At 39.7% G+C, this 18485-nt stretch overlaps 1 protein-coding gene across 2 annotated transcripts in view; it reads right to left on the bottom strand.

Moving 5' to 3' along the window:
• TMEFF1 (transmembrane protein with EGF like and two follistatin like domains 1) overlaps positions 1-18485 on the bottom strand; it is a 95450-nt gene that overhangs the window by 4188 nt on the left and 72777 nt on the right. For both annotated transcript variants that reach the window (XM_059072847.2, XM_067041081.1), the window contains exons 8-9: positions 10941-11064; positions 129-287 (exon numbers count right to left, since the gene is read on the bottom strand). In XM_059072847.2, the coding sequence (XP_058928830.1) occupies positions 129-287; positions 10941-11064 (283 nt within the window). The remainder of the gene's footprint in view (positions 1-128; positions 288-10940; positions 11065-18485) is intronic.

Raw genomic sequence — 18485 nt, 5'->3', positions numbered from 1 at the left:
TGATCCTAGGATTTCTTCCTAATAGGCTGGTGGACGTAAAGTCCGTATCATTTTGAGTGTTTCAAGGTTCTTCTTTAACAGCCACCCACCTCTAATTGAAAGTTGGTGTTTCTTAGGCCATTACCTACCTTGTTATGCACATGACAATTGCTACTATAATGGCAATCTGTACAGCTCCAATAATTGCTGCAATAAGAACATGAGTGAGCTTTTGTCTGCTTGGCACTACATAGAGAATACTAAAGTCTGTCTTTTCACAGTGCTGTCCAGTGTAACCAGATTCACATCTGAAAAAGGGGGAAAAAGAAGGATTCCTATAAATTTCAATAATTCCAGGTTTTAAAGTTAAAACATACAAAAGAATGACAAACTTAAATTAAAACAGCAAATCAGGCACTCTCCCACTATCTAAAAAAAAAAAACATTGCCATCATTGTATTTCCTTCTACTCTTTCTATTTTATAAAGTGCTTCCTCCACTTATCATTATATCACATTAATTTTAAAGCTGCTAAGTAGTCTTTATACTACTTTATTACTGCCGTTTAAAAATGGATTCACAATATCCCATTCAGTGGCTATAATACAGCTAACTTACCTATTCCTTGCTCTTAGACATATCAGTTATTTTCCATTTTTCAGAATTATGAATTAGGTGTGGTAGATATTACGATGAATGTGCACTTTTCTATATTTAATGTTATCCCTTAGGCTAGATACTTGGAAGTGGGATTATTGAATAAATAGGTAAAAACATTTACAGTTCTCTGAACATAACACCAAATTATATTCAAGATACTTTTCAGTACACATAATATAATCATTTAAAATGCAGGGGGGGAGATGAAAATAAGTTATTAATGACAGAAACACAGCCAAGCAGTCAAATAGGTGTGAATCTTAGAAATTATCTGAATTCCAATTAAGAGTAAATAAAAAGGCAACATCAGGTGATGATAGTAATTTGGCAGGGGGGAACATTTAAGATACTTAATAGAAAATTCATTTTTTAGTTGACAGAAGCAAAATGTGTGAATTAGCCAGCCTTCAGTTAGAACTGATTAATAAAACATCTGATGTATAAGGATAATTATTAATGACCCACACTTCATTACAAAAAAATAATTTTTAATAAAACACACATAGCAAGAAAGAAACCTGGAAGCAAGTAAACGGGAAGCCAGGGGTGATGTGAGTCCACCAATCCTACCCTTGAGGTTCCTAGCCACCTGCCAGAAGGTTGCACACTGGGTTCTAAGCTTCCTAGCAGACAAAAAATAGTAGTACAGTAGATATACAGATCAGAAAACATAATTGAGAGCCCATAAATACACCCATACATCTATGGTCAACTGATTTTCAACAAGGGTGCTAAGACAACTTGATGGGAAAAGAACAGTCTCTTCAACAAACAGTGCTGGGACAATTGGGCATCCACATACAAAAGAATGAAGCTGGACCTCTTTCTCACAACATATACAAATTAAGTCAAATGGACCACATATCTAAATGTAAGAGCTAAAACCACAAAATTCTTGGGGGGAAAAAAGGAAAGTAAATATTCATGACCTTAGATGAGGCAATGATTTCTTCATATGACAACAAAAGCAACAAAAAAAAGTTAAATTGGGCTAAATCAAAATTAAATCTTTTGTACATAAGGACACTATCAAGAAAGTGAGGGGGCTTCCCTGGTGGCGCAGTGGTTGAGAATCTGCCTGCTAATGCAGAGGACACTGGTTCGAGCCCTCGTCTGGGAGGATCCCACATGCCGCGGGGCAACTAGGCCCATGAGCCACTACTGAGCCTGCACGTCTGGAGCCTGTGCTCTGCAACAAGAGAGGCCGTGATAGTGAGAGGCCTGCGCACCGCAATGAAGAGTGGCCCCTGCTTGCCGCAACTAGAGAAAGCCCTTGCACAGAAACGAAGACCCAACACAGCAAAAATAAATAAATAAAATAATAAACTCCTACCCCCAACATCTTCTTTAAAAAAAAAAAAAGAAAGTGAAAAGATAACCCACAGGAGAAAATTTTTGCAAACTATTTATCTGATAAAAGACTATCTAGAATATATTTAAAAACTATTACAATTCACTAACAAAAAGATAAAAAAATACAAAATATGAAAATATCTGAATAGACATTTCTCTAAACAAGATAGATATGACAAATAAGGACTAACATCATCAGTCATCATGGAAATACAAATCAAAACCACAATATGATGAGGTATCTAATATACCCATTAAAAATCAAAAAGTCAGATAATAACAGGTGATGGCAAGGTTACTGTAGAGAACATAAAATGATGCAGCCACTTTTTTTTTTTTTTTTTTTTTTTTTTTTTTTTTTTTTTTTTGTGGTATGCGGGCCTCTCACTGCTGTGGCCTCTCCCGTTGCGGAGCACAGGCTCCGGACGCGCAGGCCCAGCGGCCATGGCTCACGGGCCCAGCCGCTCCGCGGCATGTGGGATCCTCCCTGACCAGGGCACGAACCCGTGACCCCTGCATCGGCAGGCGGATTCCCAACCACTGCGCCACCAGGGAAGCCCGAGCCACTTTTGATAATAGGCCAGAAGTTCCTCAAAAAGTTAAACACAGAGTTAGCATTTAGCCCAGCAATTCCACTCCTAGGCAATTACCCAAGTGAAATTAAAACGTATGTCCACACAAAAACTTGCAAAAAATTATTCAAGGCAGCATTATTCATAATAGCCAAAAAGTGGAAACAGTCCAACTATTCATCAACTGGTAAGTGGATTAAAAAATGTGGTATTACCCATCCAATGAAATATTATTCAGCCACAAAATGGAACAAAATACCGATATATGCCACAACATGGATAAACCTTGGAAACAGTATGCTAAGTGAAAGATACAGAAGACCACATATTATATGAATATAATCCACTTAAATGAAATAACCAGAATAGATAAATCTATAGAGACCAAGTAGATTATTGGTTGTCTAAGGCTGAGGAGGATGGGGAGATTTGGGAGTAATAGCTAAAGGGTATAGAGTTTCCCTTTGGGGTAATGAAATGTAAAACTCACTGTGGTGACTGCACAACTCTGTGAATATACTAAAAACCATTGGATGAAGGAAAGAAGGGGAGAGGAGGGGAAGAGAGGGAAAGGGGAGGGGAGAAGGAATGAATCCACCTTACAATGCAGGGGATGCCGGTTCGATCCCTGCTCAGGGAACTAAGATCCCACATGCCATGAGACAACTAAGCCCGCATGCCACAACTACTGAGCCCACGTGCCCTGAAGCCTGCGTGCCACTGGAGAGAGAATACCCACACGCCACAGCTAGAGAGAAGCCCGCGTACTGCAACGAGGAGCCCTCGTGCCACAACTTAAGATCCCACATGCCTCAATGAAGATCCCGCATGCCGAAACTAAGACCCAATGCAACCAAAAATAAAAATAAATTTTAAAAATTAAAAAAAATGGGCAGAAGACCTGAATAGACATTTTTCCAAAGAAGATACACAGATGGCTTACACATGAAAAGATGCTCAACATCGCTATTTATTAACAAAATGTAAATCAAAAAAAAATGAGATATCACCTCACATCTGTCAGAATGGCAATCATCAAAAAGTCCACAAATAACAAATGTTGGCAATGATGTTGAGAAAAGGGAACCCTCCTACACTGTTGGTGGGAATGTAAATTGTACAGCCACTATGGAAAACAGTATGGAGATTCCTCAAAAAACTAAAATGGACCTACCTTATGACACAGAAATTCCACTCCTGGACATATATCCAGAAAAAAACAAAAACACTAACTTGAAAAGATACCTACATCCCAATGTTCATAGCAGCACTATTTAAAATAGCCAAGATATGGAAGCAACCCAAGTGTGCATCAACAGACAAATGGATAAAGAAGATGTGCTATATATATATATATATATACAATGGAACACTCCTCAGCCATAAAAAGGAATGAAATTCTGCCATCTGCAGCAACATGGAAGGGCATAGAGAATATTATGCTTAGTGAAATAAGTCAGAGAAAGACAAATACTGTATGATATCACTTATTTGTGGAATCTAAAAAATAAAACGAATGTAGATAGCAAAAAAGAAACAGACTCACAGATATATAAAACAAACTAGTGGTTACCAGTGGGGAGGTGGAAGGGAGGAGGAGCAAGATAGGGGTATGGCATTAAGAGATACAAACTACTATGTTTAAAATAGATAAGCAACAAGGATATATTGTACAGCACAGGAAATTATAGCCATTATTTTGTAATAACTTTTAATGGAGTATAATGTATAAAAATACTGAATCACTATGCTGTATACTTGAAACTAATATAATATTGTAAATCAAGTATACTTCAATTTTAAAAAGTAATCACAGTTACTATTTTTAATAAATTTAAGGGAACTTTATCTCATTAGTCCTCACTTAAAGAGGGTACTTTCTGGCAATTCCCTGGCGGTCAAGTAGTTAGGACTAGGCGCTTTCAGTGCCAAGGGCACAGGTTCAATCCCTGGTTGGGGAAATAAGATCACCACAAGCCGTGCGGTGTGACAAAAAAAAAGGAGGGTACTTTCTCATACAGAGAACATCATCAATAATATAGCTGCAATAAATTCAATAATGAGTCCTCATAGGATTATTTAAAATAATGTCTTTCATGGTAGGCTAACAGCCAAAACTCAAAGCTCAGTGAAATAAAAATAGTTCCATAGGGAGCTATAACAATGTCCTAGTTATTCAGCTCTCTGACACTTTAGCTTAACCCAAAGATTAAAAATCAGAATATCAAAAAGAATGTATAGGCCATATATGATTCAGGCAATCCTCCCTGGACATTATTTTCTGTACCTGACTTTAGGGTTATACTCTTCAAATACCCAGAGTATTAACTTCTAGCTTAGCACTACTTCTTCTGTTGCTGATTAAAGGCAGATCCAGACATTTGGTCCTCTACTGCCTATTCTTTCATCCCCATACTCTCCATAGTAATCTCATTCACTCCCATGGCCTCATGGGCTGACTCATTCACTCATCCATTTAACACATTTATTGAGGACCTGACATGTGCCAAGTACTAAAATGGGCATTTGGGATACATCAGTGAACAAAGATCTCTGGCCTGTTTACCCTCTAGTCAGGGAGGGAGGGTCAAGAAACACAATCAGCAAATTAAATGGTTATGTTAGAAGGTTACATGTACTACACAAGAGAGAGAAGAGAGAGAACTAAGGGATAACATGAGAGCCAGGTATGGGCCAGGAAAGGAGGACTGCAACTTTAAGTAAGGTGGTCAAGGTAGGCTTCAGTAAGAGACGTGTGAGTAAGGATGTGAAAGAGGTCAGGGAGTTTGCCATGTGGACAAGTGGGAGGACAGCATAACAGGCAAAGGAAGAGTCAGTGCAAAGGCCCTGAGGTGGGAGCATGAGTACATGTTGTGTCTAAGAAATAGCAAGTATGGCTGCAGTGGGCCAGCCGAAAGGAAGCAGGGGACCAAGACAGAGAGGTAAAAGGGCCCACCTGTGAAGTTCTCCTCATTCAGAAGATGGAGGAGTTGCTGGAAGAGTGTTAGCAGAAGAAGGACATGAACAGACTTTTATTTTAAAAGTCTCACTCTGGCTGCTGTGTTGAATATTGACTATTTAGGATACAATCAGGAAGGCTACTGCATAATGCCAGAGGGGAAAAATGGTGCCTGGACTAGGAATGGCAGTGACAATGATGAGAAGTAATCAAATTCTGGATATATTCTGAAATAGAGCGAACAGGACTCCTCAACTGACTAAATATGGAGTATGACAGAGACAGAAGTCAAAGATGTATCAGAAGTGTTTTGCCTAAACCAATGAAAAGATGGAGTTGGCATCAACTGAGATGGAGAAGTTATAGATGGAATAGGTTTACGGGGGGTAGACAGATCAGGAGATCAGCTTAGGTCCTGTTAGCTTGGGGTGTCAGACAACCATGTGAAAATGGCAGTGAGGGAGAGAGATCTGTGAGTCCCACACTGAGGAGAGAGGTCTGGGGGCCATTAGCATACATCATGTAAAGCCCTGAGGCTGGATGGAATCACTAAGAAAAAGGACCAGGACTGGATCCTGGTGGTACACCAACACTGAGAGACCAGGAAGCAAAAGAGGACCCAGGCAAGAAGGCTGAAAGGAATGGCCAGTGAGGTAGGAGAAAACCAAGAGAGTGTCGGTCCTGGAAGCCAAGTGAAGAGTGCCTATCACACAGGAGGTCAAACGCCACTGATTGTTCAAAAGTAACTTAAAACTGAGAATTGACTAATGAATTTAGTAACAAGAACAGTCTCAGTGAAGTGCTGGGTGGCAAAAGCCTATTGGGGTGGATTCATGAGAGATGGGAAGTAAGAAACTGGACAGATGATAGACAACTGTTTTGAGTTCTTCTACAAAGGAAAGGACAGAAATGGGACAGTAGCTGGTAGAGGTAAGAATGAGAAATATCTTTCAAGATAAAAGAAATTAAAATATATGTATAAATATATTTTAAAATACATGTACACAAGAATATGCGATAAGAAGAAAAAGGGGGGGACTTCCTTGGTGGTGCAGGGGTTAAGAATCCACCTGCCAATGAAGGGGACACGGGTTCGAGCCCTGGTCTGGGAAGATCCCACATGCTGTGGAGCCAGTGCGCAACAACTACTGAGCCTGCGCTCTAGAGGCCGCAAGCCACAACTACTGAGTCTGCGTGCCACAACTACTGCAGCCCACGCGCCTAGAGCCCAAGTTCTGCAACAAGAGAAGCCACCGCAACGAGAAGCCCGTGCACGGCAAGGAAGAGTAGCCTCCACTCGCCGCAACTAGAGAAAGCCTGCGGAGCAACGAAGAACCAATGCAACCAAAAATAAATAAATTTAAAAAAAAAAAAAAAAAGAAGAAGAAAAAGGGGGAGCACTGCTGGCAGTGATAGTAAAAAGTCTGTAGGCATTCTCCTCATATTGCTTCAGTTTTCTCAGTGAACTTGGAAACAAGATCATCAGCTGACAGTGAGGATGAGAGAGGAGGTGTTGACAGTCTGAAGAGAGGGGTGACGGTATAAAGCAGTCACCTTATCCAGGAGAGGAGGATGAATGGACCGCAGTTATAGAGTGACTGCCGGCAGTGTACAGGGCCCATTGAGTATAAAGGTCAGTGAGACCAGTCAGTCTGGTGAGTGTAGGTATACAGCAGGCGGGAAGCTGGAATGAACCTGGATTATAGTTTTGTCAAGTGAGTATATGATGAAGCAGGACAGGGACTGCAAGGATTGACCATGAGTTAAGCTGAGTAAGGAGGCGATGAGGACACGCAGGGTGAGAGATCAATCAATTGGAGGCCCAGTGGGGTGCAAGGACTGCTGAGTAGGAATTAGAAGGGATATGCTAGAGATGGAATGATTCCCAAACACACCTTCAATGTGCATCTGTCTCATGAGTTCCAAAACCACAGATACCCAGTAGCCTACTAGGTAAGAGGACACCCCACAGGCACCTGAGACCAGGCATTACTAAGCTCAGTACATCATGTCCCGGCAAACCTCCTGCCCCCATTCTCTTTCCCAACTCAATTTTGCATCAGCCAGAAACCCGGGAGACTCTTTTGATTCTTCCTTCCCATGACCCTCCACCAACTCCCACATTCCCATCTTCATACTCAACTGGTCACCAAAACCTATGGATTCAGCCACCTATTTTCTCTCTGCAACTTATCTCCTCATCTCATTCCCACTACAGCTTCTTTACTTGGTTCAGGCTCTCACTGCTCATTCATACAGTCTCCTAACATTCAGTCTTCTAATCCATTTTTCACCAAGCTACCAGGGTGGCTTTCAGATCTGACCACATCATTCTTATTTAAATCCTTAAATGGCTTCTCACTGCCTTTAAGACAGAGGACAACCTCCTGGGTTGGCACAAATGTCCCTGTAAGACTTGCCCCTCCTCCTACAATGTCCTCCATGCCCCCTTCAGGTTGAAGTGCTTTTTTGAAGTCTCAAATCACCTCATGCATATCTATGTATGATAGCACTTTTCATATTATATTTTAATTGTGTATTATTTGTCAGTTGCTGCCACCAGACTGTATGTTTTTTTGAAGGCTAGACCCATGTCATATTTCAATTTGAGACCCCAGTGCCAGGTAGGATTTGGTACAGAATAGGCAATAAATAAACAAACTAATGATGGGATAATGCTAAAAGATTTTAACTTAACAATAGGACTGTGCCTAAAGGGTGTTCACCCCTGCCTGTTTACTGCTACTCAAACACATACACCTACCAGCGGAAATGCATGTGATACTATGGCCTGCTTCTTGTGGACACTATAAATGCTTAGACAAAAGAAAAAGATCACCTGCTTTTTGGAGTTACAAGAATGAAGAAAAGAGATTCTGTAGCAGTTAAGAAACACCTCTGGTCTGAAGAAGAGGGAAAAGTTGGCCATCATCACATGTCATTCAAAAACTATTTACTGAGTAGCTACTGGAAGCGGCCCTATGCTAGGCACTAGGGAGAGAGTGGTTAGCAGAGCAGAGTCCCTAACCTAATGGTGTGTACAGTCTAATAACATCAATTGCTATTTCTTAAACACACATTGTATAACAGGCATTGTGCTCAGCACTTTGCATACACTAGCTCATTTAATTTTAACGACACTAGGAAACAAGTACCATTATTATTATTTTTTTTACAAATAAGGAAAATGAGGCTCAGAAATTTTAAGTAACTTCCAAAGGGCATAGCCAAAAACTGGCCAATCCGATATATCTGATTCCAAAGCCTTTAACTACTATACCATTCAGTCTTCTTTTTTTTTTTAAACAAATTTGGTCTATTCTTCAGTTCTCCTTTCTGTTTTTTTATTTTATTTTATTTATTTATTTTTATTTTTGGCTGCGTTGGGACATCATTGCTGCGCACCAGGCTTTCTCTAGTTGCGGTAAGCAGGGGCCACTCTGCCACAGGGCATGGGCTTCTCACTGCGGTGGCTTCTCTTGCTGCAGAGCACGGGCTATAGGCGTGCAGGCTTCAGTAGTTGTGGTGCACGGGGTTAGTTGCTCTGCGGCATGGAGGATCCTCCTGGACCAGGGCTCGAACCCATGTCCCCTGCATTGGCAGGTGGATCCCCAACCACTGCACCACCAGGGAAGCCCCCATTCAGTCTTCTTACTGTCAATGAGTAAAATACTACAAAGTGACCTGGTATCACTTCATTATCAGGACATCATCCTCTCTCATCCCTCAATGTTAGGTATCTTAAAAGACACTCTATCCTAAAAGCACAACACGATCTGATCTTCTTTCAAGGTATGTATGTCACTGTGAGACAAGTATGAGGAATCCACTGTATGATTTTATTTTAAAACTGGTCTGTTTTTCCTTGTATGGCTGTATTTTTTTTTTAACATCTTTACTGGAGTATAATTGCTTTACAATGGTGTGTTAGTTTCTGCTTTATAACAAAGTGAATCAGTTATACATATACATATGTTCCCATATCTCTTCCCTCTTGCATCTCCCTCCCTCCCACCCTCCCTATCCCACCCCTCTAGGTGGTCACAGAGCACCGAGCTGATCTCCCTGTGCTATGTGGCTGCTTCCCACTAGCTATCTGTTTTACATTTGGTAGTGTGTATATGTCAATACTACTCTCTCACTTCATCCCAGCTTACCCTTCCTCCTCCCCGTGTCCTCAAGTCCATTCTCTACATCTGCATCTTTATTCCTGTCCTGCCCCTAGGTTCATCAGAACCATTTTTTTTTTAGATTCCACATATATGTGTTAGCATACAGTATTTGTTTTTCTCTTTCTGACTTACTTCACTCTGTATGACAGACTCTAGGTCCATCCACCTCACTACATATAACTCAATTTCTTTTCTTTTTATGGCTGAGTAATATTCCATTGTATATATGTGCTACAGCATGGCTGTATTTTTTTCAATGTTCAGGAAAAGGGGTGGGGGGTGGAGGCTGGTGCTAGCTCCTTCAAACACAAGAAAACCTTTCAATCAGGAAGAAGCGGAAAGCTTAACAAAGAATTCTTAATAACCATTAAAACAGTTTATAGTGTTTTGTTTTATTTTTTAAGTAGGAGGAGAGTGGGGCAGTGGGAGAAAGAGTCAGGAGAATGGAGCTAAAGGAATAGAGGAACCAGGAGACCTGGTTTCACACAGCTTCCTTTTACTTCTTGAGAGAAAGATTCACTGGCCAAACTGCAGGGGGGCAGGAGTGAGCAGAACGAGAGCAATCTCCCCGTCTGGAAACACTGCCTGGCCCACTAGACCATCCTGAGGTGGAGGACAAGCTCCCAGAAGCAGCGGCAAGAAGTGTTATCAGTACAGACACAGAAGAGCAAAAAACACAAAGATCATCAGATTGAGTATCAGAAAATTTGAGACCTAGTTTTGTCTCAGCTCTATTTCTAACTTGCTACTGAGTTTAAACAAGTCACATAACCTCTCTGGAATCACACAGTTGAAGATTCACACCCTTTCTGTTTCCATCTCTCATATCACACCTGATTCTACAACCACATTCCCTTATTTTTAGAAATCTATTTTACTATAAATTTTATTTGAGTTACATGTCCTCGGTTCTCAACACATTCTCTAGTCCCACAAACCACTCTGTGACAGATTGCCTAAAAACCAAAATAATGTTGGTTTATGGCATATTTTTATATTAAAAAATACATAGCATAATATTAAAAATGTTAAGTCCATCTCAAAACCCTAATAGAACATCTGTTTTTGTTTTTGCATATTACTTGCCAGTTTTTTCCAAATGATGCTAATTTATTTTTTAACTCAATTGCAAATAAATACTACCATTTAGTAATATTTTTAATCCACATTTCATTGCCTTCTATAGAGCAGTGACCAATGATGGAAAAAATGTCTCACCTCTGATCTGGAGTTACTCTGACTTACCTACAAGAAGCCTTCTGAGTAGAATAAATGAATTCACATTTTCCATGGATGCAGTAACCATTGAGGTTTTCAGGGCAAGGCATGTGGTTTCCAATATAAACATCTTCCCTTTGATCACTAGCATCTTACAAGAACATAAAACAGGTCAATAAACAGTGAAAAGCAAACTGAAAAATATGGACTTTTCAAAGGTTCTAAGGCAACAAATAAATTCACCCCTTGCTGGGTAATTTGGAAAGGAAATGTATCAGATAGGAGGCTGGACCAGAACCAAGGTCTCATTATGCCACAGACACAGCAGGTAGGCTCTTTAGACTCAAAGCATTTAAAAATATTTGCAGGATGTAACCACTGTGAGCTACTGCTGTTTGAAAACAATCTACCAAAAAAAAAAAAAAAAAAAACCTTCAACATCTTTGCTATAAAAATAAATGTTACTTCTAAAAGAAATCTCACCTCTGTGACAGAGAGATGGTGTACACAGCATTGGCTTTTGGAAAACTGACTTACTGTAACCATTCACCTTGAGGCTATGAAACTGAGGCCAAAGAACACTGGTATGGCAGAGAACAAATACGAGATTCTGAAATTTTAGGATAAAAGGTTTATTTTGGAATGAAAACTATCCAGCATACTGATTTCTCCCCAAATGAAAACAGTTTTGCTGTTCTTTTTATATAGTTTTTCTTCGTATATGTTACTATAAAAAATTCAAATAATACAGAGAACAAATAAAAAAGAAATTTAAAATCACCTGAAATCCCTCTAACCAAAGAGAACCATTGCAAACATGTTAATGAACATCTGTTTGGACTTAGGCATACTGATTTGAACTGAACTGTGTTGAACTGAAGAAAATAAGAAGGGTGGTGAGTAATACCACTATCAGAATGGGAAGAGTCAGGAAGGAAAGATAGAAAAGGGCAGGAAAGATGAAGGCATGGAGACCCAGTCTTTTAAATCAATGATATTCATTCATTCATTCATTTCTCTCTCTATCCTTATTTGTCTCTTTCTCTCATATAGTTACATACGCACATACTCATTCACATACTCATACAATCTGGAATGGATTTTTTTTTTACTTTTTTTTCTGGCATATACTTAATACTTTAGTCTGCAGCTCTATGGACCCAGAGTTCCCCAATGTTTACAGGCCTGTCCATGTGTAGGAAAAATTCCCAGGCTTCCTGCCGTTTCGTACAGTTCCAGCTTACACATTCTGTGCATAATTAGCTGTGTGACATTGAACATAACACCCTCTCTAAGCCTGAGAATTCACAACTGTAAAGTCAGGACCACAACAGGACTATACTTCATGCAGTTTTGAGAGGATTATGTGAGATAATTAATGTACGTACAAGACCACTAAACCAACCAGCTCTCCATGTACCACACCATGCAACAGCAAAGGCTTATCTCCCCAAAATACAAATAAAGTGTTAATATAATCTGAAGAAAGTTAATGGAGACAAATTAAGAAGGAATAAATCGGAGGCTATGTGTATATCTGTTTATACAAGTGTTGGGAGAGGAAAAGCAAGGGAGAAATGAGAATAGAAGTACCAAGTGTGAAAAAACTGAGAACTGAACATGCAGAATTTTCCTGGAGATCAAAATTTACATACAAAAGGAAAAAACATTTAATGATTATTAAGCTCAAAGATAAGATAACTACAGCAGAGAGTATCATGTCATCCTTAACAAGACCAAACTTATGTCACTTTACCTCAAATTTTATATATTTACATTACACTAATTTATGCCTAGGAAGAGAACTAAACTAGGAGAAATCCAACACATAAAGTCTCAATTTTAAGGGTATCTCTGCTATTTTGTAACCTTAGTCAAATCATTTCTGAGAGTTGAATGAGATCAGCAAAGTCTATCTGAAGTATAATACAAGACATGTACATAATTTTTTATTTTCTAGTAGTCATATTTTTAAAAAGTAAAAAGAAATAGATAAATTAGTTTTAATCATATATTTTATTTAACCTAACGTATCAAATAAATAGCATTTCAACATATATAATCAACACATAAAATTTTGATAGTTTACATTCTTTTTTCTCAAATAGGTCTTCAAATTCTGATGAGCACTCCACACTCACAGCACATCTCAGTTCCAACTAGCCACATTTCAAATACTCAATAGTGTCACATGTGGCTAGTAGCTACCGTATTGGACAGCACAGAATAGATGACTTACTCATTTATTATCATTCATCACATTCCATACGCCAGGGACTCTGCCAGGTGCCAGGGATAGAAAAACGGTTAAGATATATCCTGTCCTCAAAGGGCATATAGGGTCTCCTCCAGCTCCCAAACTCTAATTCTGCTGTGGCAAAAGAAATCAATCCCTCCTTTGGGCTGCTATAACTCTAGCACCCACTTCTGTACTACAATACTCACGATATTGTCTTATAACTATTTAGGTTTTTTAAATCAGTCTCTACCATAAGACTGTGAGCTCCTTGAGAATCTAGATGCTTGTATTACTCATTTCTGTATAACTCCTAACACCTAGCATGTAGTACTTTCTTGCTATGGTATCAAGCCAAAAGTACTATTCTACCTTCGCAATCAAGCCATTAAGTGACTCAAGAAATGCAACTGTCTCCCACAGTGCTTATCACCACCCTGCAATTTCTCAGAACATGATATTTTCATGGTATGATACACCAGGAAGTATATAGTAATGGGATTATAGAGACTGAGGTTATGTACTAACCTATAATAACAAAGTCCTATAAAGTATATAACAAAAAGACTGTATTGGTCTATAGAGGCTGTGGTAATATACTAATCTACCATAAGAGAGTCCTAGAAACAGCAGGAAATTTCAAGAATAATGCAGAGCTGAAAGCGGTCAGAGAATTCACATGCATGATAGCAATAAGAAAAAGTTATCTAAATTAATAATGGGTTTTGAGAAATTAATAGACAAAGTATGACACCAAGAGCATTTATTGAATGAATTAATAAAGGATGTGGTATCAAGCTCTAGACAAAGCAAAGCCATATAAAACATGGACATGTCTATTAAGACTTTGAAATCTGTGTCTATTCCAGAGTCCAAAGTCAGCATCCTGCTCAGTGCCGGCACCATTCATTCTTTTATACTTACATACTATTTCTGTGCACATCCACATGCTAATCTACAGAAGGTATAACGAAAAAGTGGTCACAGTCCCTACCCTTATGAAGTTTATAATCAATTTAGGAAATCACACAAAAAGCTGAACAACAAAAGGGAAGGGGTCCCACATGACAGTGTACAACAAAATACCAAAAGAAGGTTTTATAAGGTGCTATGGAAGTTCACATGCAAAGGATAACTCATTTTAGGCAAAATAACCCAGGGAGGGATTCATAGAAAATGTAGGACTCAAGTTAGGTCTCAAAGCATAGACAGATTTAGATAGAGGAATGGTGGAAACCAAAAGACAGGTATAACGCACCTGTTCTCACTCTCAAGAACGAGAGTTAAATGGACCTAGCAAGAGCTGTACATTCAGACTGGAGAAAGGTGTAAGTCAAAGTTGGAAAAATAAGCTGAAATCAGAGTATGGAAAAATTTGAACCTCAAGTGAGAAATGTTTTCTTAATCATATGGACAGGGAGGACCCTGAACTCCTCTTAGCTGGAAAGCAACACAATGAAAGCCACGTTTTACAAAAGAAGTTAACTGAGAGTGGTTACCTAGGGCCGGTGGTTCGGAGGCAATGAGGAGTGACTAATGGGTGTGAGGTTTCTTTTGAGGGTGATGAAAAATGATCTAAAATTAGATTATGATGTGATGCTAGTACAACTCTGCAAATATACTAAAAAAACACTGAATTGCACTCTTTAAACAGGTGAACTTAATAGAATGTAAACTATATCTCAAAAAGCTGTTAAGAATTAATTGGAAGATAAAGGTAAAACCAGGTGACCAATTAGGAGGTTACTACATAATCCAAACTGTGGCACTGAAAAGCGTGAGCTCAGAAGTAGGAATAGATATTAGAAACACAGGAAAAAATAAATATGGCTGGAAGATGCTTTGGAAAGTAAATGAGCTCAGAAACTCAGATCTGAAAGGGTCCTTGGAGGCCATTTGGTCTGATGAAGGAATTTCTTTAGTTATAGCCTGGAGATCCCATTCCTACTTAAACACTTCCAGAGATAAGGAACTCAACATAATACAGTTCATCTCAATACTATCAAATTTTCCTCATGTTAAGTGAAATCTCTCTCTCATTAACTTTGTGTGGATTTCCCCATGTCTGTTCACCACCTAACCCACTGCCTACCAATTTTTTTTCTTAAGGTCAAACTCCCCCAGTTCCACCCTTTATATAGTCTGCAACAACCAACCCACTAACATTTAAGTGCTTAGTACAACAGAACTGTCCTCCTTATTGAAGATGCTCCTAATATATAATTGTGTAAAGCAACTTTACTTCAGAGAGGATAAACAATTGGTCAATAAACATATGAAAAGATGTTCAACATCACTAATCATTAGGGAAATGGAAGTCAAAACTACAAGATAGCACCTTAACACCCATTAGGATGACTACTACCCCAAAACCAGAAAATAACAAGTATTGGCAAGGATGTAGAGAAATCGTAACCCTTGGGCACTGTTGGTGAAAATATATAGCAGTACAGCCACTAGGGAAAACAGTACGGTGCTTCCTCGAAAAATTGAAAGTATAAGTACCTTATGATCCAACAATTCCACTTCTGTATATATACCAAAAAGAAATGAATGCAGGGTCTCAAAGAGATAGCTATATACCCATATCCATGGTAGCATTATTCACAATAGCTAAAACAGGAAGCAAAGCAAGTGTCCATCAATGGATGAGTGGATAAACAAAATGTGGTATATTCATACAATGGAACATTATTCCGGCCTTAAAAAGGAAGGGAATTCTGACATATGCTATAACATGGATGAACCCTGAGGACATTATGTTAATTGAAACAAGCCAGTGACAAAAAGACAAACACTGTATGATTTCTACTTATGTGAGGTACACAGAGTAGTCAAAATCATAGAAACAAAAAGCAGAATGGTGGTTACAAGGGCTGAGGGGAGGGGGAAATGAAGAGTTGTTGTTTAATGGATATAGTTCCAATTTCACAAGATGAAAAGACTTCTAGAGATGGATGGTGGTGATGGTGGCACCACACCATAAATTTGTTTAATACCACTGAACTAAACACTTAAAAGTGGTTAAGATGGTACGAGTTGTTATATATATTTCACCACAATAAAAAAATTGCAAAAATGACTCTAATGTGAGCCTAACAACAGGAGAGAGAATGTAGTAAACTGAGTTCAAATTTAGACCTCCAGTCCTCCAAAAGGTATTTATTAAGCACCTATCATGTTCGAGGCAAGACGGTAGTTCCTGGAGGTTCAGGCAATGGCAGTTCAAACAAAATGTAAGTGCAAAGACCCACTAGGCAGCTGAACGTATGAAACTAGTTCTTAGAGAAAGATTAAAGCTAGAGAACAAGTGTTCGCCAAGGTGGTAGCTGAGGGCAGATTAAATATTCTGAAGAAAATTAGAGGAAGCAGGCAAGAGAAAGCAGGCATTATTTCCACAAATCCCTACAGTTAAGAAATTCAGTATACTCTTTCTAGCTTCCCCTATACCGCCCTGCGCCCCAAGCTTCATCACTAACACATCCTTCCCTAACCCGAGTCTCTTCGGACCCCAACAGAGAATTATTTACCTAGGTAGAAACTCTTACCTACCCTCCAACACCCCCTATTCTCTCATGTCTAAATCCCACTCTTTTCCTTATCAACCCTAACTCTTTCTTTCCTGGTCTTTCTACTCTGCCCAGTGAAACACCTTTTCTAATGTGCAGAATTCTGGAACAGTTGTGATACAAGAGAAAGAGCACCAGGGCTTAGGGTCAGAAAGTCTGAATTCCTGATCATTGCTCTGCCATTCTACATGAGCCACAAACTCTCACAGTTTCAGCTTCTTCATCTGCAAAATGACAATAATATGGCTGTGATGGGATTAAATATGCGTAAGCACCTGGCACACAGTAGGGCGGTGCTGATTAAGAATTGTTGAGTAGAGGGCTTCCCTGGTGGCGCAGTGGTTGAGAGTTCGCCTGCCGATGCAGGCGACGCGGGTTCGTGCCCCAGTCCGGGAAGATTCCACATGCCGCGGAGCGGCTGGGCCCGTGAACCATGGCCGCTGAGCCTGCGTGTCCAGAGCCTGTGCTCCGCAACGGGAGAGGCCACAACAGTGAGAGGCCCGCGTACCGCGAAAAAAAAAAAAAAAAAGAATTGCTGAGTGAATGAACACCCTACTGTCACTCGTGAACCACATGAAACATGCTATAGACAGGCAGACTCACCAATGGCAAGAACTTTTAACACAGCCAGGCTACTAACAATGAAATTAGAAAACAAAAATATTTACAGTCACCATAATAACATTGATAAGGAATTCAGTGACACAGCATTTAATACTTGAAGTAATCCTAGGTAGTAGATATCACTGCCCCCATTTTATAGAAGTGATCACTGAGGCTCAGAGAAATCAGGCCACACAGCCTTTAAGTGTAGACCAAGTCTGACTTCAGAGCACAAGCTCTTAACCAGCACACTATTACTTCACCAAGCAACTCTGGGAGATGGGTAAGGAATGGACATAAGTGGAATGTCCAAGCACCTGTTCTCTAGGCCAAGTAAATTAGATAACTTTAAAAAGGAAAGATTAAAAAAAAAAAAAAAAAAAAAAGGAAAGATTAAAAGGCATTAAAGATGTAATAAAGCACAGTTTCAGAAACCACAGCAGAGATGTAGCCTCACACAGCAAGAACTGGGCACAGTCCTGCACAAACAATGCCGTCGGGCAAGTGGTGACAGGCTCCATGAACAACAGCTGCAAGTGTTAGTCTCTGAACAATTATAAAAAGTGTGCTTGGTCACCCATCAGCTCCTTCCACCCCACAGAGGCATGCAGAAACAAATCTGCCACCAGCGGCAATGTTTTCAAATACAAAGGGGAGTATGGTTCTAAGTGATGATATTGTAAGAAAGCCCAGCTCCAGATGGCTTATCTGCAAAGCCATGTTTCACTGGCAATCTGTCCTGGTCCATCCATGCTCCACTCAAATAAAGCATCAGGAGTTGCTATTAACAACCAAGACATGCACCTAGAAGGTGCTGCTGAGGTGGAAATAACATCAATACTGCATAGGTTACTCTAGGGCTCATTATTTCCACAAATCCCTACAGTTAAGAAATTCAGTATACTCTTTCTTGCTTCCCCTATACCGCCCTGCGCCCCAAGCTTCATCACTAACACATCCTTCCCTAACCCGAGTCTCCTCGGACCCCAACAGAGAATTATTTACCTAGGTAGAAACTCTTACCTACCCTCCAACACCCCCTATTCTCTCATGTCTAAATCCCACTCTTTTCCTTATCAACCCTAACTCTTTCTTTCCTAGTCTTTCTACTCTGCCCAGTGAAACACCTTTTCTAATGCACATAAACTCATCCATCTCCGCAGT

The sequence above is a fragment of the Kogia breviceps genome, chromosome 8 (genome assembly GCF_026419965.1).
Source record: "Kogia breviceps isolate mKogBre1 chromosome 8, mKogBre1 haplotype 1, whole genome shotgun sequence".
In the NCBI taxonomy this organism is placed as follows: domain Eukaryota; kingdom Metazoa; phylum Chordata; class Mammalia; order Artiodactyla; family Physeteridae; genus Kogia; species Kogia breviceps.
Note: the sequence above shows the minus strand (reverse complement) of the source record. Positions and strands in the feature narration are given on the sequence as shown.